The following is a 26,264-nucleotide window of genomic DNA, read 5'->3' as shown; positions in this document are numbered from 1 at the left end:
GCTTTGGTAAAAGACAAATCCAAAAAATTTCACATCAACAGTTAGGTGTGAGAAAACAGTGTTGATAGGTTCCACGTAAATTGATTCCCGATCAAAAACAACAATGCACTGATTGGTGCAGAAAAACTCTGGAAAATTTCCAAGGTCAGACTTCAAATTTGGTTTGGAACATCGTTACTGGTGACGAATCGGGGTTTTTTGCTATATTCTTGAAAAGAAAAGTCAGTCGGCTCAATGGGTCCTTCGAATAGAACGTAAGCATACAAAAGTGCGGTAAAGGTGGTTGTAAGTTTTTTTCTAAACAGGCCAGTATTGCTACTATGGCATTAGGGGACAGATGTACCGTTACTATCATTGGTATAGAAATGTCTGTGTACCGCAAATGTTTGAAAAAAATCGTTAAAAACATTCAAAAGGAAAAATAACTTTGTCAAGACAACGCATCGTGCCACACAAAAAACTAAACAATTGAGTACTGTATTTGGATACCCTAAGGACAGCACCAAGGACCATGGACCTCTACCCACTCCCACCGCCACACCCTCCTCCCCCCACCATACAGCCGTAACCTAGCACCTTAAGCGTGGAATAACATTTTCGTTATCGTATGAAGCAGTGGAATCATAAAAACTTGGTTTCTGAAGTGCCTCAGGAGAAGTGGCATCATTCCTTTGAGAACTGTTTCCGTCAAATAGAAACATGTATTGCTGTTAAACGGGAATATTCTGAAAAACAATAAAATCATTTAAATATGAGGGGCAGTCAAATGAGAACCTAACACGAGTCACAACAAGGCCATGGAATGGTTCCTTTAAAAAGTAATCCCCACACGCGTTAAGACATTTATCCCACTCACACACGAGACGATAAAATCGTGTTTCATAGAACGCGGTCGGCCACTGACGGATCCACAACCGCACCTGCTTTTGCGCTTCATCGTCCAACTGAAATCGACGTCCACACATGTCACCCTTCGGGTCGTCAAAGACGTGAAAATCACGTGGTAAAAGAGTCAAGCTGTACAGAGGATGTTGCAGAGTTTCCCTACGATATCACCTTTGTCCGATTGGCATTGCCATGCGGCAGAATGATTCCGTCCAATAGCCTTTCGACAGCCCGACGGCAAATGGCAAAGCCAACAGTGGAAACATACCACGTATCCGCCACCAAAGAAATCCAAGGCTGTTCATACAAGTTCCAGTAAGGTCATGAAGAACTTCCTCCACTGTAGCGGCCCCTCTGCTCGTCGAGCTTCTCGAGCCTGGAACCACAATCAATGCGTAGAGCTATGAAAAGATTTTACAGAAATTGCGGTGTGCCATAAACTCAAAACGCCCGGGAATGCTGTTGGACACAATCACTCTGTTCCACAATAACGCCCGCTCCCAACACTTGCAATCGGAGAAGGTTACGGTTCAGTGATTTGGTTGGGAAACGCTGCAACATCTACCGTACATCCCAAATCCTTCACCATGTGATCTTCACATCTTTGGCAAGCTGAAGAAAGATATGCGTGGACTTCGGTTTCAGTCGGACGAGGAAGTGCAAGAAAAGATGCGGTTGTGGATCAGAAGCTGACCGCGTTTATGAGGGCTACTCAGAAAGTAAGGTATGGTCGGGCGCGAAATGGAAACCACAGTGAAAATCCGATGAAACTTTTCACAGATGTGCTGGGCAATGTCTCTAGTATACCCATCGATGGTGTCACGTCGTTCTCTTCAGTTCTGAGCGTAGTGAGCACACAAAGATGCCTAGAAAATAGTGTCCATTGCCAAGTATAGGTGCCTGCCGTGAGACTTCGCCTGATTTAATGCAGCCCACATAACGCACCTGTCATACGTTTCCTTCTTCATGACAGTTTTCGGCAGCACACTGCACGGGCCGCAAAGACGGTCTTACATCGTTTTTGATCGCCCACCCTGCAGACCAGACGTGGATCCATATAATTTTCATCTCTGCTCACACGAACCGCTGGCTAAGAAGGCAACATTTTCGTACAGACAAGGAGCTGCAGACCAGTGTAAAGAATTGGGGGAAGGCAGAAGCCGTTGCCTTCTACGACGAGAGTATTGTACAGTTGGTACAACACTACGACAAATGTCGAAGTCTGTGCAGCGACAATATAGAAGAAGTTGTAGCTAAATAATGTAAGTAAAACATTTTTAATTTTCACAGTTGTTTCCATTTCGTGACCGATGGGACCCTACCTTCCGAACAGCCCTCGTACAAAACAGTAACTGATTGTCTCGTCTCCTTGTGGGTTAACTGTCTTAATGCGTATAGTGACTACTTTTGAATGGAATCATTGCGTGATCCTGTTGTGGCGGGTGTTCGGTTTTCATTCGATTGCTCCTTATATTTTTTTAAAAAAAAGACCCGTGTTCGATTTTCTAAGCATTTTCAGTGCCGCCCTCGTATAAAATATTTTATTTGTAGCGTCTGCGACCAGAGTTTGAGGAACATTTGCTCGTATTAAATAAACGGATGATGGACTGGCCGCCCTTGTACTCTTTATACTCATGAAGTAATAAGTGCTATCGACAGGGGATGTCAAATTGATTCCATATTTTTAGGTTTCCAGAAGGCTTTCGACACCGTTTCTCACAAACGTCTTCTAACCAAACTGCGTGCCTATGGAGTAGCGCCTCAGTTGTGCAACTGGATTCGTGATTTCCTGTCAGAAAGGTCACAGTTCGTAGTCATAGACGGAAAGTCATCGAGTAAAACAGAAATATTATCCGGCGTTCCCCAAGGACGTGTTATAGGTCCTCTATTGTTACTGATCTATATTAAAGACATAGGAGACAATCTGAGTAGCCGTCTTAGATTGTTTGCAGATGATGCTGTCATTTACCGTCTTCTAAAGTCATCAGAACATCAAAACGACTTGCAAAATGATTTAGATAAGATATCTGTATGGTGCGAAAAGTGGCAGTTGAGCCTTAATAAGGAAAAGTGTGAAGTTGTTCACATGAGTACTAAAAGAAATCAGCTAAACTGCGATTACGCGATAAGTCACATAAATCTGAAGGCTGTAAATTCAACTAAATACTTAGGGATTACATTTACAAATAACCTAAACTGGAACGATCACATAGATAATATTGTGTGGGACTGACGGACGACATCGAAAAAGTACAAACAGGGGCAGCTCGTTTTGTATTGTCGCGAAATAGGGGAGATAGTGTCACAGACATGATACGTGAATTGGAGTGGCAATCATTAAACCAAAGACGTTTTTCGTTGCGACGGGATCTTCTCGTTCTTTCAATCACCAGTTTTCTCCTCCGATTGCGAAAACATTCTGTTGGCACCCACCTATATAGTGAGAAATTATCATCACAATAAAATAAGAGAAATCAGGGCTCGCACAGAAAAATTTAAGTGCTCGTTTTTCCCGCGTGCCGTACGAGAGTGGAACGGCAGAGAGACAACTTGAAGGTGGTTCATTGAACCCTCTGCCAGGCACTTTATTGTGAATAGCAGAGTAATCACGTAGATGTAGATGCAGATGTACCTACTGGATACGGGTCCTAGACAACGAGAAATACTCAAGAATATATGGAATGAATGATTTACAAACCACTTCTTTCATGGATTACTTAAATTTTCAAAGAATTATTCCAGTGAATACAAGCCAGACATCCGTTTTTGCTGCAATTTGTTTTATGTGGTCGTCATACCTCAGGTCGCCTCAGATGGAAACTCCCATATATTTTATAATTGTTCCCTGATTTATCGCCAATACTGTATTCGATAAGTAATGGGTTTTCCGTCTATTAATGCTCAATTTGTCATGTTCATTTACGACAAGAGTCAACTCCCCGTGCCAACGTCGGTCCTGTGTAGCTCCTGTATTTCACAACACTTTTATCACGTGGGGGAGAACGGGGTAATGATACCACCTTAAGGGAAATTAAATTTTCACCTCATTAAATGTGTCTCTTTTTCTTACACAATAATACTATGCTCCCACAACTAGTACTTGTTTATTATAATTTTTTCAGCCGTATATCTTTTTGAGGTTGGAAAAAATATATCGTTAAAGTGTACACAGTGGCGTCTTTACCCTGGGTACTGGGGTAATAACGCCATGTTTCTGGGCTAATGACGCCATACATCTCAAAATCAGGAAATAACGTACGTTCTTAAAGAGTATTATGTACATAGAAGGTGGAAGGAGGGGGGGGGGGGCAGGGAGGGAGAAAGGCAAGTTAACGAAAGGAACTAATAATATCAGCTGGATCAGAACTTCATGCGGAATCAGTGGCAACAGATGAAAATGTGTGGCGGACTGCGATTCGAACCCAGGATCTCCATCTTACTAGGCAGTTGCATTAACCATTGGGCAGTACGTGCACAGTGTTTGTCACAAATGCCCGGACTCCACAGTGTTTGCCACAAAAGCCCGGACTCGACTCTCACTCCCACCTGGTGCCACCCATCCGCAGTCCCCAGTCATGTCCTCCATTCTCGCTAATTCTTAGATTCTCACTGGAGATAGAAAGATGTCGTGCATCCGCACTCAAAGTTGTGGATTCATTGCCGCCCCCCCCCCCCCCCCCCTAAGGCGAATCAGTTATATGAATGCGTGGTGTCTGTTCTTTTTGGACATGTCAGAGCATGAAGGACATGGAGGGGTACTGTGGATGGGTGGTGCTACGTGGGAGTGAGTCGACCAGGAGGCGTGCCAAGATATTCTGTGCATGTGCGATAAATGCTGTGTCCCTGTGGCATAGTGACTAACACAACTGCCTGCTAAGTAGGAGATCTCGTGTTCGAGTCCTGGTCCAGCTCACATTTTCACTCGTAGTAGCTGATTCCCCATGAAGTTCTGATGCAGCTGATATCCTCAGTTCCTTTACCTTCCTTTCCTTTCTCCCTGTCCACCTTCAGCTTACATAATGTGAAATGCGACAATAAAGTAATGAGCTGATTTTTCTTTGTAAGATGTGGCAACCCTGCAGGCTTGTGTAGGCACAATATCTTTCACCTTGGTCTATAAGCTGCTTCTAGCCCAAGTGGCACATCGATGCAACTGCTCAGTCGTGAGCTGTGCTGTAATAAGTTTGTGTCTCTCGTCACAGAAATAGAATAATATTGTGCAACGGTATGCCATTTCTTTTACGTTAAATTGGGTGAAAACACGACGACAACTTATGGTAAGCTTCAGAAGGCTTTTGGAGAGGAGGTTATGTCAACAGCTCAAGTTTTTCGTTGGTGTAAAATGTTTAGTAAGGCAGAACGAATGTTGAAGATGAAGACCGCAGTGAACGACCATCAACCTCATGGATGGATGTCAACTTGGCCAGGGTGCGTGAACTCATAAGATCTGATCGAAGAATATCCGTGAAAATGATTGCAGAAGAACTTAACGACAATCGAGAAATGGTTCGTCTAATAAAAACTGAAGGTCTTGGTATGAGAAAGATTTGTGCAAAAATGGACCCCAACAATCTCACACCACAACAGCGAGAAACACGGAAAACTGTGGCAGCCGATCTGTTAGAGCAAACGGAAATCAATCCAGGATTGTTGAGCTGTGCTATCACTGGTGATGAAAGTTGTTTTTTTCAGTGCGATCCAGAGATAAAACGCCAAAGTTCGCAATGGTGCTCAAAGGGATCGCCCAGACCAAAAACAGCTCGCATGTCAAAGCCAAAAGTGAAATGCATGCTTGTGTGCTTCTTTGATTCCAAGGGAATTGTTCATAAAGAGTGGGTGTCTCCTGGACTAACAGTTAACCGATATTGCTACAAAGAAACTTTAGAAAGACTTCGTAAAAGAGTTCTTTGTGTCCGTGCCAACATTGCTGATAATTGGATTCTGCATCACGATAGTGTGCCATCCCATACTGCTCTGTCAGTACAGCAATTTTTAACCTCAAAACAAATTTCAGTACTACCACAGCCACCTTATTGACCAGATATCGCACCGTGCGAATTTTTTCTATTTCCAAGAGTCAAAACGGCGGTCAAGGGACACCATTTTCAAACACACAAGTTGTCCAAAAAGCTGTAACGAGGGTCTTGGGGGATATTACAGAAGATGAGTTCCAGAAATGTTACCATCAATGGCAGAAGCGCTGGAAAAAGTGTGTGCAATCAGAAGGGAACTACTTTGAAGGAGACAACTCTAAACTTGACTAAAACGGTAAGCAACATTTTTTTTCACACCAGTCTCATTACTTTATTGTCGCACCTCGCATGTATCACTGCTGCGGATGTCTGAAAAGAAAAAGCACCACGCATTCATATAGTTAGAGAGAATTAGTAACGGAATATTATCAGAGAAGGCGGAAAACGTATGGCAACAAATGACAAATGAATCATACAACAACGCCTAAGGCGTACGTTTGACGTTAAACAAACTGTACTACTCAGTGTGCATGGGACTATAGGTGTGCTACTGTCAGTTATGTAAGCCCATCCACCACGGCAAGGTCATATCACATCGGATGTCTTGAGGCCAAAACCAGCATAAAAAGCACGAATCACATAGATTTTTAATTGCCCTGAGGCCAAAGACGGCATAAAAACCATCAATCACATCGGTTTGTAATTGTCCTGGGGCCAAAAACCGCATAAAAATCACGATCACAATGAAATCGGATTATTAACTTCCGTGCGACTGGCTCAAAACATGTTCAGTATGTTGTCCACCGTTTTCTGCAACAAGTTCAAATCGAGAAACAGCATGTTCCGCAACTGATTGAAGTGTTCTGGGGTCACGTTCAGAATGTGTTGGGCAATACTTGCCTTCAATGCAGCTAAGTTTGCAATCGGAAAACTGAACACAACATCTTTCAGATAGCCCCACCGCCAGAAGTCACACGGATTAAAGATCAGGTAATCTTGACGGCGAGGCTGTAGGGAAATGGCGGGAAATGGCATTTCCGAAATGGCGCTTCAGCAGCTTTTTAGCTGGATTTACAATGTACGGAGGTGCGCCATATTGTATAAAAATTATCAATCCACACGTCCACGCTGTTGGAGAGCTGGAATGACGTGGTTGCGCAAAAGACACTTACAGCGCATACCAGTGTCAGTACAGGTAACAGGAACGGAAGCGCCAGTCATCGAAAAAAATGTGGCCCTACGATAAATGATGCCGCAAACCCGCACCCCCCCAGTGACGTTTTCAGGATGATACGCCGCTGGTTGATTTACGTGTGGACTTTCCGTTGCCCATATTCGACAATATTGTGTATTGACGTATCCTGTCAGATGGAAGTGGGCCTTGTCTGTCCACAAAATCTTCCACAGCCAATCATTGTCTATTTTCATGCAAACAAGAAATTCTAAAGCAAAGGTCTCTCTTGCGAGCAGGTCAACAGGAAGCAACTCGTGCGCATGGGTAATTTTGAATGGATAGCAAAGAAGGACGTTTCGTAGGATTTTAGTCACCTTACTCACGGGTATGTCCACTGATCGGACAATCTCCATGCACTACACGTTTACACACCACCACTCGTCTCCTCCTACATTGCTGCGGCCACTGCTTCAACTGACGTCGGATCAATTTGTTTCCTCCCTCTACCAGGTTGCACACCAAAAGAACCCATTTTCTCGAATTTCCGAATCATTTTCTCCAAACCCACGGCGGTCATCGGACTAACGCCTTTTTTCAAACCCTTCAGTAGCCGGAACTTCTGCAGACCGACCCGTGCACAGTGGTCATTCTTGTAACACAGCTTTACAAGCAGAGCGCGATCCTGCATTGAGACAGTCATGGTGAATGTCGCAGATGCGGAAGGAGGAAAAGCCGTGTACCCGGCATGTTTAGACCAACTTCAATGGGTCGTGCGCATGACAGGTGTTTTCATTTACTATATCTGACACATACAGCGCCATCTATTGATCAATTTTCAGACTATTTTTTTCTGCCATTCGTTTTCCCCCTTCTCCGATAATAGTCCGTTGCAATTGGCGACATTCTGACCGAAGGTGTTATTTCCTCAGCGTTTTGAAAGTTTAATTGTAGTCATCCTGTATTATAACCGTTGTCATTTACATTTACCAATAATTTTTATGAGACAATAAGAAGGCTTAATAACACTTGTCAATGTAAAACTTGAATAATAACACATTTAATAGTTTAGGCTTGATTAAGACATTTGCCAAAAACCCAAATATAATTTTCTGCACTATGGAAACCCTTACATTCTGCATGCGCCCATTTGCCACAATATATGGATCTGTACAACAGTTCGTTTTGTCCAGATCCTCCATAAACAAATATTGAAGATGTTGTCATCTTCATTATTATCTTACAAATCTTAGTTAGGATCATCATTAGCAGATTATGTAGACTGAAAACTGATTATGCGTCTGCAGCGTTTTTCTTCTTTAGGCTGCCTTGTTTTTTTGTTTTATTTTCGTCTCATTCACTTTTTTCCCTTTGTGTCTTTTTTACTACAGCTTTCTCTTTTTTATTTGAGTCGGGCTCTTCGAGGATTGTTTCACTGGAGTTGTTGTAAGTACCGTCGAATGTCCTTTGCAATTAGAGTTCGTTTCCATTTGCTGTCTTGCAGTCTTGGGAATAGGTGAAATTTTGTTCAAGGCTTTTGCAAAATTTTCTGCAGATCAAAAATCAGTGACCTCGTTTGCTTGTCCACCCAACAATCACTTTGCTCCTCCTCCCGACTAAAAAAGTGGTTGGTACGCCACTAATCAAAGATGAAATAGGTAATTGGGCGATAGAAGCAGAATATGGGGGGCCGCAGAAATATAGGCAAATGGGCACGGTGCACTTTTTTTTTTTTTTCGAGTAGCTCAAAGTCAGGGGTCCATCATTATGAAATGAGTAAGAGTCTGAGTTGTTCTCATAACGTAGATGATAGCATAAGCGACTGCTCAGCCCTTGGCGTAGGTTCGATCCTTACTACCAACCTATGTCAGATTTTTTTCTCGGTTTGAGGAAACAAAACGAAGGACTCGTCTTGGCGTGCCGCTTGAATTTTCGCTTGCAAAGGCCTGATTGGCTAACTTCAGTGCTAATAAACTCGGAGACGACTCAACGTCTCGAATATTTTTGTTAACAATTATCTCTCAGCACACCCTACCCTGGAACACAATTACAAGCGTTTGTGACTGTTTCTGGCCACCCTGTATAGACAATTCCTCAATTCTCGACGAATTTTGCCTGTTATAGACATAGAAACTGGCAAGATATCAGTCCAGGGAATTCCAAAACTTTCGAGAATGTTTTAATTTTAGATTTGAAGTCGGATAGCAAAAAAATGGTTCAAATGGCTCTGAGCACTATGGGACTTAATATCGGAGGTCATCAGTCCCCTAGAACTTAGAACTACTTAAACCTAACTAACCTAAGGACATTACACAGATCCATGCCCAAGGCAGGATTCGAACCTGCGAACCCAGCAGTCGCGTGGTTCTGGACGGAAGTGCCTAGAACTGCTCGGCCACCGCGGCTAGCATCAGTTTATATGTGGTTTCAAAATTTTCGGATTGCCTCTATGGGCACAAGTGATGCTGAACGTTCTGGACGCCCTGTGGAGGTTACGACTCCAGAAATCATTGATAAAATCCATGATATGGTGATGGATGACAGAAGAGTTAAGGTGCGTGAGATTGCTAGTGCTGTGGGCATCTCGAATGAACGGGTACATGATATTTTGCATAAACATTTGGACATGAGAAAGCTATCCGCAAGATGGGTTCCGTGATTGCTCATGCTTGACCAAAAACGGAATCGTGTGAAGTGTTGCAAGAATTGTTTGCAGCTGTTCAGGAAGAATCTGCAGGACTTTAAGCGTCGTTTCGTCACTGTGGATGAAACATGGATACATTACTATATTCCTGAGACCAAACATGAAACTGCCACTGCGGCCGGCAGTCAGATAACAAAAAATGGTTCAAATGGCTCTGAGCACTATGGGACTTAAGATCTATGGTCATCAGTCCCCTAGAACTTAGAACTACTTTAACCTAACTAACCTAAGGACATCACACACATCCATGCCCGAGGCAGGGTTCGAACCTGCGACCGTAGCAGTCGCGCGGCTCCGGACTGAGCGCCTAGAACCGCTAGACCACCGCGGCCAGCAGTCAGATAACAAATGACAAAGGTAATATATTTTTCGTGTGATATGCTGGTTGTCCATAACTCAAGTTCCAGTTTCAAAACGCTGTAGAAAGAGAACAATTGTAATTTTAGATTCGTGATGTGCTTAGACCACATCGCCTACACCGGATTTCTGGCGAAATGCCTATTTCACGCACAAAGAGTTATAAGCTCTCCTCTTATGGTGCAAGTTTCACAGCAGCGCATAAGCTATGCTGCCTCCTCGGCATCATAGGATTGTTTGAATAGGATCATTTCCTATCCCCTGGATGAATGCTCTTCCTAAGGTGCACCTGTCGCTTGGTATCAGCTTTCCTAATTTTTTTAACAGTTTATCGATCCGATTTCCTGAAGCGGAAACACATTCTGCACAACCCGGTCTGTTCTGGAAAATATGGCAAGCACAAGAAACTATCGTGCTCTTATCACCATAATTATCTTCCTATATAGCGCATACTTTTTCCCGAAAGCTGATTTTATCTCATACTGTTACTCTGGCTCTTGCCTCGCCCATTATCTTAGATTTCAGTTTCTGAAGCAATATTTTCTCCCCTTTCTCGTGTACCCTTTGAATTCCGCCTCTACATAGTCGTTAAAGTATCACAGCTTGAGTCTACTCCCATCAAACGACTTCGAAACTAAACGTTCACGCTTACTTTATCACTAATAACAGAAGCCACCGTTAACATTTTACTCAAGATTTTTAAATTAAAAGCGGCTGTACCGGTACAAATTCTTACTGTCTTCTGCGACGCTGCGTGACATGTGTAACGACCGTTTGCAAAGACCTGTGATGATGTGTTGTTCTTTGCTGCTGCCTCACTGCCCTGAGGTGTCTTCCTTTATTACACAACTACCTATAGTCTGCAGGTTACACCGGTGGACTCTCGTCGTTCGCAGCAGGTACGGTTATAGAAGGTACAGTCATTCTCTGATTGAGCAAGCCATAAACCCATCAACGCGCACAGACCCTCACTCAAGCAACTGAAAAGTATTCTGCGTTAAATGTAGCCTGTAATTTCTAGAATGGCTTAAGGTTTATCAGACTCGAAGTTTCTATTCCACTGCATTCTCCCAAAGGTAGCCGAGAAATTTGGAAATTTATAATTTTTATATGTAAAAATACAAACGCTTTAGAGAATGAAGTTCCCATATGAAACTTAATGGCAGATTAAAACTGTGAGCCAGACCGAGACTCGAGCTCTGAACCTTTGCCTTTCGCGCCCGAACAAATTTAATGAACAAAAACGAACAAAATGGGATCAACAACAAAAGAAATGGTCTAGCACTTGCCCGCGGGAGACAAAGGTCCCGTGTTCGAGTCTCTACTCTGCGCACAGTTTTAATCTGCCAGGAAGTTTCACAAACGCTTTACAGAATTTTTTTTTTCGGGGAGGGATGGGGGCGATCAGAATCCGCAAACACTCCCATCCGCCTCAGACTCTCCTCCTTAGCCTCACCTGCTCATTAGACTTCTTTCATGTGGGAGGCTTTAAATCTGGATGCAGTGAGCCAATGGCTGCCTGTGGTCTTGGGTAAACAGAGCTGAAGCCCCGCACTGGCAGCTGAACTGTCGCCTGTCGGCATATTATTGTAGAACTATTCAGTTACAAGACGTTTCCCGTATAGGGAGTAATTGTGGTTACTGCAAGTACTATCATTACGAACACAGGATTGGTGGAAGAAATAAAGAATATCCGAAAAAGAGCTGCAACTTTCGTTATAGGTTCGTTTAAGTGCGAAAGCGCCAGGGAGACGCTCAGCCGTTACAAGTGGCAAATGCTGCGATGTTGTTTATTTTCCCGCACGCTCCTTAAGAGTAAACCAATATATTGCTTCCTCCTGCAAATATCTCCCGAAAAGACCTTCAGGATGAAATGAGAGAGCTTCGTGCCCACACAGAGGCTTAGCAGCAATCGTTCTTCCCACGAAACACTCGCGAGCGGAAAAGTAAAGGAGCGGAGGGGGACAAAGCGAAAGTGATGCACAAAGTACGCTCCTCCGAACACCTTCACTTGGTTTACGAAGCATAGATGAAAAAAGTACTGACTCTTCGCTCTACATGATCTCGTTCCTTGTGGCAAAAATTCTGAGCAATACATTTAGTGGGCCTAGCCTATATCCATTGCAAATTATCAAAAAGCTAGACAGGCCATTTGTACATGCATTTGGAATATTTTCCTATAAGGTATGGCTTTTTCACCGACCTTCCATTGTCTTCTTCGGGTTTACGGAAGACGTCATAACACCCGCATGTTAAAACAGTTTTAAATTTCTATTGTAGACTGTAACATTCTTTATACAGATGAAAAATATTGTAACCTTTATTGTATTATTTTACTGGCCGGTTCGACCTATGGCCATTTTGAAACGAAGTTGCGACGGTGAAGTGTGTGTCATATTTAAGAACAGTTTATTACTATGTGGAAACAGTAGAGACATGTCTCCTATTCCCCCCCCCCCCCGTCACATGCCCCCTCCAAACTGACCCCCCCCCCCCAAAATCACACACACGTCTGAAGCCTACATGCAGGGAGCGGAAATTCCCGTTACGCACTTCTAGGACTTGTACAGGGAAGTAAGTACATAATATCTGGATAGGAACCCATGTCCGGAAACGTACTATTTCCGCTTTACAACAGTTTACTTCAAATGTTTAGCCGCGCGGAGTGGCGGCGCGGTTAGAGGCGCCATACCTGTATAATGGATTGCGCAGCCCCTCCCGATGGAAGTTAGAGTCCTCCATTAGGCATGGGTGTGTGTGCTGTTCTTGGCATAAGTTAGTTTGTTACTTTAAGTAGTGTGTAAGTCTACGGATCGATGACCTCAGCAGTTTGGTCCCTTAGGAATTCACACACACACACACACACACACACACACACACACAAGTCAAATGTTTAACTCATCCCCTTCTGCTAGAGAAACTGAATTAGGCACGACACAGTACAGTTATTAGGTAACAATACTGAAGGAAACCTAACGAAACATCCATTTATCACTTAAGCCATTTGTAAGTATTAACACTTAAACATTATGTGCTTACGTTATTCCAGAACAAAGAATAACCCAGCACATTTTACGCACAGAACAGTGCTGATGAATTACAACAGCGGCTCGATGTGGCGACCACCAACGTTGTTACAGACACTGTAGCACCTAAGAAGCATATTCTGATACACATTCTCCATCCCACCTGTTGTCTCTTCAGTTTCTAGTGCAGCGGTCAGAACTCGTGCCAGCAGGTCTTCCTCTATCTCTACAGGAGTTTCGTAAATTAAACTTTGCGTACGACCCCGCAAGAAGCAGTGCACTTGACCCTGTCTACGCTATTTAATACCAGAACAAGCAACTCTGAGATTTTTCTTTTTTCAGCAAACGTGGACGAGTTACACATCTGAAATGAAACCGTCGTGGGCCTGAAACAGTAAGTTACCATACAATTGTACTTATTCGAAAAATTGTGTAGTCCCTCCCCTCTACAAACCCTAGAAGTCTTTAACGGGAATTTCCGAACACCCTGAATATAGTCTCGCATATCACATACTGCATAAAGGAACGCATTTGTAACAAGCCAAATAACTGAACAGCTGTTGGAAAACGGTTTTAAAGTTGTTGCTTAATGTATTTAACTGCACATACTCTTCCTTTCGCTTCCCAGACGTAAAGGACGTCTATGGAGGGCATAGTTCAGACCGGAGGCAGTTCTACATAGTTTGTGGCTACTTTTCTACTGTGACTTGGATCCTTTGTGCGCACTCCCATCTTCCAAAATGACAACAGCCGTGTTGACCGGGCTCCTGCTATTAGTTCCTGACTTGACGAACACTCAATCACACTATTACACCTCGACTGTTCACTAATTCACCGAATCTTAACTCCACAGAAATTATCTGGCAGCGATCAGCATCCCTGCACTTTGCGTGTTCTTTAGGTTCTAATCATCAATGAATTAATTAGCTGTTTATGGCATACTCTAAAGAGACTTTTGGATTCTCTACCTCTTTGAAATGAGGCTATTACGAAGGCTAGTGTTGGTGTTACAGGAAATAAGCAAGATGTCTCCTTCGTGACAATTTTTTTGTCCAATGTGCTTATATTGGGATAGCTCGAATGCGTGTGCAGCACATGTTCCTCTCTTAAGTGAAGATACCAGATACATGAGCTGTTAAGGTGATTTTACTATAGTTCACACATTTATATGCCACACCTTCTGTCTTATTTGTCCACATGTCTTCCAAAGCTTCCAAAAATTCTAACTCTAATTTTGGGGTCATGAGTCAAATGGCTCTGAGCACTATGGGACTCAACTGCTGTGGTCATAAGTCCCCTAGAACTTAGAACTACTTAAACCTAACTAACCTAAGGACAGCACACAACACCCAGCCATCACGAGGCAGAGAAAATCCCTGACCCCGCCGGGAATCGAACCCGGGAACCCGGGCGTGGGAAGCGAGAACGCTAATTTTGGGTCCTTAAGTCTTTCCAATCTGCTGTGTACAGACTGTTCACCGTATAGAGTAATAATCCTTCTCACAGCAATGGTGTACCAGTGGCCTAACCTCAAAGGGGCTACATCAGCAGACAACAGAACTTCAATCATGCACGCTGCCTAGGCTAGCAGGGAGTGGAGCGAGTGCCGCCAGAGGTTTCTGGTCCTGCAGACCTGTTTGTCTCTGCAGGTCACGTGACCGCAAATACTTCCTTTAGTATCTCTATGTGGCCTGGATAGTGTGGGAGACACAAAGGCCTCTGAGGCTTCTTCCGTCGAGCTCTGGGCCAAACACCAACTACACCTGAAACCAGAGTCTCAAAAAATGGTTCAAATGGCTCTGAGCACTATGGGACTTAACTACTGAGGTCATCAGTCCCCTAGAACTTAGAACTACTTAAACCTAACTAACCTAAGAACATCACGCACATCCATGCCCGAGGCAGGATTCGAACCTGCGACCGTAGCGGTCGCTCGGTTCCAGACTATAGCGTCTAGAACCGCACGGCCACTCCGGCGGCTGGGCAATGCTGCTGGACGCACAAAAAGAGATAAACTCAGAAGATGTGAATTGTGACCCATTGTCAGTAACCATGGTTTGCAGGAGTCTTTATATGGAGAAGATCTATGCCAGAGCCTGTGATGAAGATGTTGAAGACACGTGAGAAACATAGGAGAATAGCCAAGAAGGGGATCTCTAAAGTCTAAACGGAGAACGGAGTTGTGACCAGGGTGCTGAAGGTTCTGGCTAAGGGAAGTGTTCGTGTGTGGGCACTGCTCGTCTGTTTGCTTTGACAGGTATCACATGCCGCCACTACATTGACAATTTCTGCATCAATCCCTCGCCAGTACACATGTTGACAAGACAGCGTCTTCATGAGTACAGTTTTCCAGTGGCTCTGATATTCGAGGGAAAGAATGTGGTATACCAAGGCAGATGGGATTTCATTGCAAGTGGGGCCGTTTTCTTGTGGCAACAACAGGGTTCTGTTAAGGTTGGGGTACTCCCGGCGCCGGTGCAAGAATGCTTGGACTTCTAAATGATCCAACTGCTTCTGATCCATTGGCCACCATTCGTGTAGCAGATGAAGTAATCTCCGCATAACTGGATCCTCTGATGAGTGATAGGTGACGACCTTTGCATCGAAGGGAAGAGTGGCTATAGCTTCTTCTTCTTCTATGTCCATATGGCAACGCACTTCTGGTTCCGAGTTGAATTGCTTGTTCTGTGTCAAAGATAACGTGGAGACAATGTTGACATTGGCATGTTGAGGTGTTGAACGATATCTAATGTTGTATGAGTAGCTAGACAAAAACAGTGCTCACCTCTGAGGTGACATGCCGATTTTGTAGGAATACTGGAGTCTTAATAACAGTAAAAGAGGTTTATGGTCAGCCAGTAACATGAAACATCGGGCTTCCACATAATCGTGGAATTACTTGAGTGGGATTACGATAGCCAGAGCATCCTTTCTATTTGGCTATAGTAGTGCTGCGCTTGTGTCACAGTTCTGGATATAAATGCAATAGGCTGTTCCACACCATCTACTTGTGAGATAATACTGCTCACAAGCCATAGTCAGAAGCATTAGCTGCTACAATTAAAGGTTTTGATAGGTTGTAGGCCGTAAGACAAGTCGAAAAGGAAGGGCTTGCTTGAGAACTCGGAAGTGTGTATCGCAGGTAGGAGCCCACACATTTTTGCGTAAAAATTGATGGAGTGGTTCTACTACGACTGCAGAATGTGGGATGAACTTGAGATAATAATCAAGTTGGCTAAGCACAGATTGTAGTTACGCATGTCCTTTGCGACTGAAAGTTGTTGGATGTCTTGAATAAATTGTGGTGTAGATCATATTCCTGAAGAACTGAGAACAGAACCAGCATATTCCACCTGACCGAAAAAAAACGGCATTTGTCAATGTTACACTTGAGATTGGATTGTTAAAGACAACAAAAAGAACGTCAAGGTTGGCTGCCAACTCGTGGGTCGTTTTATCAGTGACTAGATCGTCGTCCAGATAGTTCACTGTGTCGGGTACAGTCCACGTCAGATGTTTCAAGTACTGCTGAAAAACAGCCAGAAGACTGGAAATACCAAAAGAAAGTATCCGGTGGTGCCTTGTCCAGAGGGAGTGGTAGATGAGGATCCCATAAATCAATCTTGGCGAGAATCTTGCCTCTTGCAGGTTGTGCCACAATGACATCGACTTTTGAAATCAGGTAGGCGTCAATGACGGACTGCACATTGATTGTGGCCTTGAACTCACCACAAATTCGAAGAGACTCATTTAGCTTTCCACAATAACAACGGGGATAGCACACTGCCTGCTGGGACGGTGGTAAAGATGCCTTCCTCTTGGAGATGGTGCACTTCTGACTAGCTTATCCTGAGAACAAACAGAAAATACTGCATTTTGAAGAAGTGGGGAGTGTCTGTTGGTAGGAGGGTGACATGAGCCTCAAACCCAGTGACACCGTCGGTTTTGTGTTTATCATCAAGATACATGCCAGGAAGACAACAGAATGATACAAAATGTGAGATGTGAATTGTCCTCTCACTTCGATAGTATCGTTGCTATAGTTATGCAGGCGTCTGGAGAATTCCTGTAGTGGAGGTGAGTCCAAAAGGCCATATGTCTCCAAAATCAAGATAGTCGTGGGAGAATCTGTATCAACCTAGAATTCTCCACTGTAACTGTGTTGACTTCCACCATGGTCTTAAAAGTCTACCTGATACAGAGAGCATAGTGTGGAAATGTAAAACCCCTGGAACGTAGGCATTCTTGAGAGGAGATTGGCAAAATTCCACCTTGTGTCCTGTCTTGCAACAGGAAGAAAATGTAGCTCAGTGATAATGAACTGTTGCCATGGGTAAGTGATAAAACAGTTGTTGCATGAGAGTAACGATTGTGGGCACTGCACGTTTTTTGAGGGCTTCCAGCTGCAGGCGAATTAGAATGATGTGCAGACTGTAGCTAGGTTGGAGCTGGCAGTTGGGCAGGCTGAAAACACTTGTGAAGGGTCGTGTAATTTTGCCAATGACCATAGAAGCTTTTCAGAAGCCCTAATGATAGGGGCAAGTCTCTAATGTGGGATCCTTGAGTTTGAGGAGGTCATTACGGACTCCTTCATTTGGTGAACGTACAAGAATCCTGTCTCTGACAAAGAAATTTGCATAGGAGTGTATACATTTAAGCTTAGTACACTGGAACTGACAGTCACAGGAAAAATCCTGCAGATGGGCTATCCACTCCCTGTAATATTGTTCATTAAGTTTGTGACAACTAAAATACTTAGAGCAGTCTATCGCAACATGTACATGAGAGTCGAAATATTCCAACAGACAAGCCTTAAGCAATAATACGGGAGAGCATGCGGCTCCACTTCAGAATTCAGCTGCTGCAGTAAATGATAAATTTCCAGTCCTGCATAGGCGAAGAAGAACACGTGCTGCTGGGTATCACATGTGATACCACGGCCCAGAAAATGTTGCTCCATTCTGGCCATGTAGTTTTCCCAGGATTTGAACTTCCATCAAACAGTGTGGAACAGCAGTGGCACTCCTCTGAATGCTTTACCAGAGAATCAATGCAGAACAGCCAGTTGGACAACTCTGGGTTGGATGTTATGATGGCCGCCATCTTGTCCACCAACATGCACTTGGACTGTTGCATGTTCTGGAATAGCAGCAACACCTGTGTACTACCATCCAAGGGGTGGAGAAAAAATTCACTATCAATGTCTTCGGGATGTAGGAGTTACATGCATACTGACACTATCTACCTAGGGCATAAAACACGTATGGAAATTCCTCATCGCCATTTGCTAAGTCTTGCACTGGATGAGGCCCAATGAGAACACAGCTCAGGTAAACAATTTAGAACAGTTTTATTGAAAAGTACACAAACCAAAGTATTCCTATTTTGGAAAAAGGTTAATCACTAGAACAGTTTGTGAAAGTTCATGATTGCATGGAGTTTACACAAATTCAAACTGAGCCTGACAGACAGTAGCGATCAAACATTCAAAGTTAAGTATTCACCTGAAAGTAGAACAAAATAATGTAGAGAATGTTAATAGTCGATAACCAAGTTCTTGAACGTCTCAAATGCAGAAACAAAGCTCTGGTGATGGTGAAGGCAGACACTGGCAGCTCTCTCGGACAGTGGTGGCTGGTGCAGCACGGTGTTGTACATATCGAAGGTACTGATTGAGACTCTGGTTGGCCGGCCGGTGTGGCCGTGCGGTTCTAAGCGCGTCAGTTTGGAACCGCGTGACCGCTACGGTCGCAGGTTCGAATCCTGCCTCAGGCATGGATGTGTGTGATGTCCTTAGGTTAGTTAGGTTTAAGTAGTTCTAAGTTCTAGGGGACTGATGACCTCAGTAGTTAAGTCCCATAGTGCTCAGAGCCATTTGAACCATTTTTTGAAACTCTGGTTGCAGGTGCACAAAGCGCCTTTTCATCCCACATACAGTGGATTAGCGGAACCTTTGTTCATATATTAAAGTCACAGAAAAGCTGCATGGCCATCGTGATTTAGATGAAATTTTTCGTATCTTACCGCTCAGTATGGCTTCAGCCACACCGAAAACTCCATGGGCGGCAGCACCAATCCAAAGTTTCCATACTCCATCCTATGAGAACTCTGTCTCTCCATCCGCGGTCTCGACGTCACCATTATTCTGGACCCTTGTAGAACACAGGTGCAGCAACCATATGGTCCACAGCCCCTGGCTCTGGCGAGGAAACCTGTCCCAAGTACAGACACCAATTCCGAAGAGATGCCAGGTTCCTTGGACCTCTCTTCTTTCGAGGGGGTGGTGGGTGAGGGGGAGGGGAGGTAGAATGCTGTGCAAGGGCTGCACACCATACAGACCGGCAACATTCCGCACACTGAAGATGTACAAGCAGCCTAACCTCAATGGGGTTACATCAGCAGAGGACAGAGCTTCAATCTTGCATGCAGCCTAGACCAGCAGATGCCAGATGGAGTGCTGCCAGAGGTCGCTGGTCCAGAGGACTCGTTTGCCTCAATGAGCCACATGATCGAAAATAGTTCCCGTAGTATCTCTATGCAGCGTGGTTATTTAAGGCGGTGCAAAACTTCTCTGAAGCATCTTCTGTCGAGATCTGGGCAGGTGTTGATTGCATATGACACCATGCCACACCAGCCACCACTGACCGAGATAGCCGCCAGACTCTGCTTCACTATCACCAAGGTTTGACCTCTGCATCAGAGACGAGCAGGAACTTGGTATTGGACGTTGACCTTCACTTCGCTATTTACTTCTACTTCTAAGTTAATATTAAACTTTGACTGTTTCTTCACTACAGCCTTCCAGCCTAAATTCAGACTTGTTTAAGTTCAGTACGAATCATGAACTTTCACAAACTGTTGTACTGATTAATGTTTGTCCACAGGAGGAGTATTTTAGTTTATTTACTTTTGAATAAAACTGATCTACATTGTTTACATGGGCTGTAATCTCACTGCGTGTCAACCGGAACAAGTGTTAACTTAATCGATAGCTATTTCTTTTTCAAGTACTTCAGCTGACAGTTCCTCACCATTGTAGAAGCTCCTAAAGGATTGTTTCCACCTACCCACTGTCTGCTGTGCTTTTAACGGGTAAATACCTGTGTATTTTGAAAATTTCCCAACGAAGTTTCAGGCGTGCAGCCGGTCGCTGTTTTCTGACACAGACGACATTTCATCACGCCCAGCTGCCATATATCTTCAGGCCAGCGGTAGAATTCGAGAGTTCCCAAGGAGAGTGAAGCGTTGATGTCCTATGCGGCTTTCTTTGATGGTGTATTTGCTTTGAACTTGTTGTTTTTCTTATGATGTTCAGTCCAGAAACTGATTTGACGCAGCTCTACCCTGTGCAAATCTTCGTCAACTGATAACTACTGTAACCTGCACTCATTTGAACCTGTGTACTGTAACTAAGTATTGGTCTCCCTCTACAACTTTTTTCCCACACTTGCCTCGATTACCAAGCTGATCATTCCTTGATGTCACAGGATCTATCCTATCAATGAATCCCTTCTTTCAGTGAGGTTGTGTCATAAATTTCCTTTTTCCCAAATTCAATTTCGTACCTTCACATTAGCTACTTGATCACCCCTCCCCCCTTACTAGTAATTCTCAGCATTCTTCTGAGTAGTGGGACAAAGAGAGCACAGCTCCATGTTTATTATTTATTTATTTTTATTTTTTATTTATTTATTTTTTATGTATTTGGAAAATGTATTCAAGATGGCGGCGATAGATGTGAATGTCTCAATGACATCATAGCAGGAAGTTCAAATTTTGGTGGGAAGATAGGTCAATTGGGCTGCCTCCACTAACCTAACTCCCTCCTCACCTCCCCCCCTCCACTTCCCCAGAAAATGGTGGGAAGTTCAAATTTTGGTGGGGAGAAAAGGTAACCTAAGAACTAACCTAAGAAAATGGCAGGAAAAAGGTCACTTGGGCTACCTCCACTAACCTAAGTCATCTGACCAACACATCCTTCTTGGAATTGGCAGGAACAGGACTCAGCATGTGCTGGGCTGCTGGAAAGGATGGACATAAGTCTTTATTTTTCAGCCAATGTTTATTTAAACAATTTGAGGCAGTAGCTCCATCCAGTGTGTTCACCATAAGGTCTGGAGCCCAACTGACCTAGTGCATAGTACCGCCACCAGAGGGCACTGTCCTCCCTTCCGTGACATATTCCGATGGCGGTCTGTGGGAAAACTGGTGGGGAAAGGGCTCAGCCTGTTCTGGGCTGGTTGGTAGGAAGGAGTGTACTTTATTTATTGTGGAACAATTTATTTAGAGACAGATTTGACATAGTATATGTATTACACTGATACAAAAGAAACGCTCTGATATGCTTCGGGTCACAACACACAGCCTACAGGCCTACACACTACTCGTAAATCACCGAAATAATGCAGTACACTGATGTGCAGACACGACAATAACTCGTAAATTGTCAAAATAATGCATTTAAAACGCTCTGCAGACACTCTCACTAATTCAAAACGGTCCAAATAATGCTTAGCACTTTCACAAAATAATGCATCAGACACATCCACTACGTGTTAAATTGTCTAAATAATGCATATATAATGCTCTGCCAACACGCTCACAAAGCTTAAACAGACAAAAATAATACACTTCATAAACACTCATTGCATGTAAGAAATGCTTTCGAACTATAGTCAACCACAAAGTATCAGAGACTCCACCACGTGCATGTGCCAACACTGCTGTGAGCCACCACCAGACAGATGGATGCAGGGGCCGAGCCATTGCTCTCAGGCCTCTGTCACCTACAGCCAGCAGGTGAAACTCGCATCTATTTTTGGGTATACAGTTAGAATTGTTCGAGTGTTATACGGATGTTAGATGTCTGTGTAAATAAGAGTCAAGCCACCTTCTGGACGCGAATGTGTTTACTGTCGCTGGTGTGATGCCTCTCTACCTGTGGTCCAGCGAAGACCTGATTGCTGAACGACTCATCCTTGCAGATGCAGCTAAAAAATTCTCAATGTTGTATTGACATTACAGGTCATGCTATGGAAATCTGTTCCAATGCTTCCCAGAATAGCACAGGGTGCATTGTTTTTAGCGACCCTAATGGGACATGTGACTACATTTAGCCATGCACGCATTTACCTACCCAGTGTGACTGACACATCGCCGCAAAATGTTCACGTAACTACTCACAATCACAGGTACATCCAAAAGGTTCTCAATATTATACTGATGTCACATGGCTATGTAAATAAGAGCCAAGTCGACCTCTCGGAAATTAGTAAAGTGCCACAGAAATAGTTAACGGTCACTTTTGTAGGAGCTTTCGCAATGTCTCAGCTTGTCTGCATGGAAATTCTTGTCTTAACAAAACCTTTTTACGAAAATAGCCCAGAATAACGCCGAATGCATTCCTCCTGATGGACCAAAAGTGGCACCCTATCCATCACATGTTACCCTCCCTCAAAATCGTTAATTCCTGCTTTCAGCAAACATCTCTGAACCCCAAAGTTGTCACCGCTATATAGAGGCTCCTATGTCCTGGCACAAAGGATGTCTTGTGAATGGATGGAGCGTTATGATAGGCTCTTACTGAAATTACCCACCAAATTACTGATGCTACCGGTGTGGAAGCACTGTCTGCCTTTCTCTTTCTGCATAAGAGACTTTCAGCAGCAAAACCATTATGTATAGATCGCCATATTGCACTGACAGTTAAACCCTGCAAAAGAGGGCTACAGATCGTCAAACATGGGAAGACTCTTACTCAATTACACTGCTCTGCCACTAAGGATGGAAGCTTGAATATTAGAGTGTGAAACTGATCTCCAACCCAACAATATATCACTGCTTACCATGTCGATGTAGTAAACATACAATTCATATCCTGTGCCATATAAAATCACCCCTTTTGAATAATTCATATAGCTATCAACTGCCAGACACTTGTACATATAAGGCGAAAACAGACAGCATAAGCACATGCAGCATAGGTATACTCCTCGCAACATTAGATATTTTCCTGCAAGGTCGGGCAGTCATCCACTGCAGCCGATGGTCACAAGTCATCCGACACATGTGTCATATGACACATGACCAGAGTACCCCCAGCGGACCGAAGTCACTCTCTGAGCTGTTGTACAAAGATGGGCTCATTTCCCCTTGGCACAAAGGCATTACTGTTTCTGGCCCCAACCTGCATACTTGCTTGCTTTCTATACCCATCTCCAGACTCCGGGATAACAAGAACATATGTAATTTCACATGGTTTCGCAGAATATCATACCATTCACACATTACTTCTCGATATCAAGCACACAGCAATATCGTTTGCATAGCTGTAGTACTGCTCATACAATATAATTCAGAAGATATAGACTGGAAATTATTTCTCTAGAAACCTGAAACGTTAGTGAGGTGTAGGATGCTGTAACCCACTGAGTAACTAGAAACATATCCCATCTGCAAAGCCCGTTATGTGAACCCTCAGGGCCCAGTCACCTCTATTTATTTATTTATTTTATTTATCACCCCAACATCCTATGATCGTTATTCTGAAACATTCAACAGAGAAAAATTACTAACTATGAAAGCTCCACTAACTTCATCCAATAAAGAACTTGATAAGATTTTTACCGCATCTCTCTCCTCCCATATATCGAAAACAAATATCGCATGCATGGCAGCACCGAGCACATGTGATGATCCTATTAAGTATACAGGTATTGATCCACTTCACAGACCAGTTTAAAGTTTCAGCACCTGTACTGTAGGAGGATGACTGTATCCCATAGACTGCACTGTAAGTCACAAGAGATGCTCCTTGTGTGTCGTTGTTTGAAACATTGCTTTCTTTCTACTGTAATATGCTTTGTACAATGCCGTACATTTTGTTTTTCCGCCACGACTTCAAGGTCTGTCAGATTCTAAAGTGACATTAACATGTCCTGATCCATTGCCTTTCGCAGAAAACTAGACATAGCTTGGTGTAAATCAAATTGTTACTGCTGCTTCCATAACACACCACACAGACTGGATGATTTTAAATAAAAGACAGTTACAACATAAGGTAACAGGAAGAGTTTGGCGGCGTTGTGGAGCGTTTCCAAACTACAGTCTGAAGGTGATTGACAACCTCCACATTTAAACTCATCTGTTACAGTGACATAATAGCTGATGGCTCAGCATTCCGTTTCGTTTGGTTCCTTATATTGCAGTCATGTACGCGATCTCTATTTCAGCGCTAGCCATCCCCAGAAGGTGTTGCCCCTCCACAAAAACTATTTCTCCACCTCAAACAAACGATGTCAGCCAGTCGTTATATGGTGACCAACAGCGTACCAGTGGACAGATGGGATGGAAAAGACACCATCGATGTAATGTAATAATAAGCGTCACAGTTGATAGTATGAACAATTTTAGCAATTTTACAGTAATTTCAACACCAACCAATGATGCAACAGCATGTTTCCCAATTTCAGCATCAGCGCTAAACCGCCCATTCTCTACTTTGCGAGTATCATTGCGAATGTAGATAGATGACTGTGCATTACGTCCATTCACTGTTAATTCTCGAACCTATACGTCATCAAAGTATACCAGACAGCGCTCTACATATTTCTAGCACCTCAAGCATAGTGCATAATTAACGATCTGTCTCTATGCAGATGGGTGTTGCAGAGCATTCTCCCAGTCTTAGGATGAAATTAGAGACCGAAAGACCCCCTCACATTGTCTTTGACCAACCTGCTTTGCAGCACCGTTACCGATTTAATCTGCAGCTAACCAGAATTTACCGCTACATTCCGCATCTCGTGAATGAATGGAGCTCGCCTAGTCCTCGCCCATCCAAGTGCACAAGATTTCACCAGATGCACCCATGTGGAGGAGGTTAGCATCCCCAGTCAGTGTATAGTAGTAGATTTGAAAGTGTTGTGATGGAATGGCAGACGGTTAAGAAGAACAAGAAATGGGTGGTTTTTATGCATGATGGAGCTCCAGACGGATGGAGTTCGAAGTATTTTACGTAAATCAACTACGCTATCAGTTTTAAAGTATTGTTATAGTCTCTGGGATCAGCACCAGGAAGGTATTGGTAAGAGAGAACATAAACACACGCAATCCTAAGGCTACACGTTTCTGCACTTAAAACAGTCTATAATGTTAGATTGTTTGTTTCCGACCTATCAGTTGTGTGGAATGCAGCGCTGCTAATATCCCACTGTAAGAAATATATTTTCAGCACATGGCATATATCCTTGCAAGTTTCTCTACGATAAACTATGGTAACAAACTGTTAAATGAAAAAAACTACTTCCTTAAAACAGCGGCTCTGTGTGATAAATGCACAATATAGCTTTCCAGAGATGTATAGCGTCCACTGCTCACACCTGATCACGGTTCAGAAATTATACTATTCCCAAATCATTCCTGTATAAAATGATCGTTAGAAACCAAGAATACCTCTTACAAGAAAACAGATAAACACATAGCAGCGGCGCCGACATGTGAAATTACACGTCATGCCGCCTCTAACTCTGTAAACAGCACATCTGTCAAGCATGGGCATTGCAGTGTCTCACAAACACGTGTCGCTAACTTAAAAGTCTCGATTTTATACCCAAGATGCGACAGGGGAATGGAGTACATCGCATAAATCTTTGTTCGTTTAGAGGAATGTGTCGAAACAGAAGGGTCACGTTTTATCACACATGAGATGGAAGTCCTCTGATGACTGAGAGGTTTGGTGTTATCGATCGCAAATAGACAGTGCTCTAAGTCACATAAGGACACATGGTTGTATACGATACGAACACAGGCTATGTCACGCAAACATTGCATCCTGACAGAACAGTGGAGAAAATGGTCAAGTGATCTGCAGCAACATCTCTAGAACGCATCATCAGTCAGCCATTAAATCGTACCTCGTTACAGCCCCATCTTAATCGATCACCCCGTCCACTCTCTGTTATCCTATAACGCACATACATGTATGTTTAGAGGCAGATTGGTTCTTTGTTTTCCTGAAAAGCGTCAAATACAGTAGTCAACTCGTGTTTATCATTGTTACCTCAATAGACATGCAGTAGAATGCTGCCTCGACGGAAAAAGGTGACTGTTTCCCTGGTCCCCTTCACTTTCATGTCGACGTTTTCTTG

General features: G+C 43.5%; 1 protein-coding gene across 1 annotated transcript in view; it reads right to left on the bottom strand.

The window, feature by feature from the left end:
- LOC126203852 (uncharacterized) overlaps positions 1-14,360 on the bottom strand; it is a 33,425-nt gene extending 19,065 nt beyond the window's left edge. Inside the window, exon 1 of the mRNA XM_049938264.1 lies at positions 14,294-14,360. Within this exon, the coding sequence (XP_049794221.1) occupies positions 14,294-14,360 (67 nt within the window). The remainder of the gene's footprint in view (positions 1-14,293) is intronic.
- Positions 14,361-26,264: the final 11,904 nt, after the last annotated feature.

The sequence above is a fragment of the Schistocerca nitens genome, chromosome 1, assembly GCF_023898315.1.
Source record: "Schistocerca nitens isolate TAMUIC-IGC-003100 chromosome 1, iqSchNite1.1, whole genome shotgun sequence".
In the NCBI taxonomy this organism is placed as follows: Eukaryota; Metazoa; Arthropoda; class Insecta; order Orthoptera; family Acrididae; genus Schistocerca; species Schistocerca nitens.
This window is presented reverse-complemented; position numbering and strand designations above follow the sequence as displayed.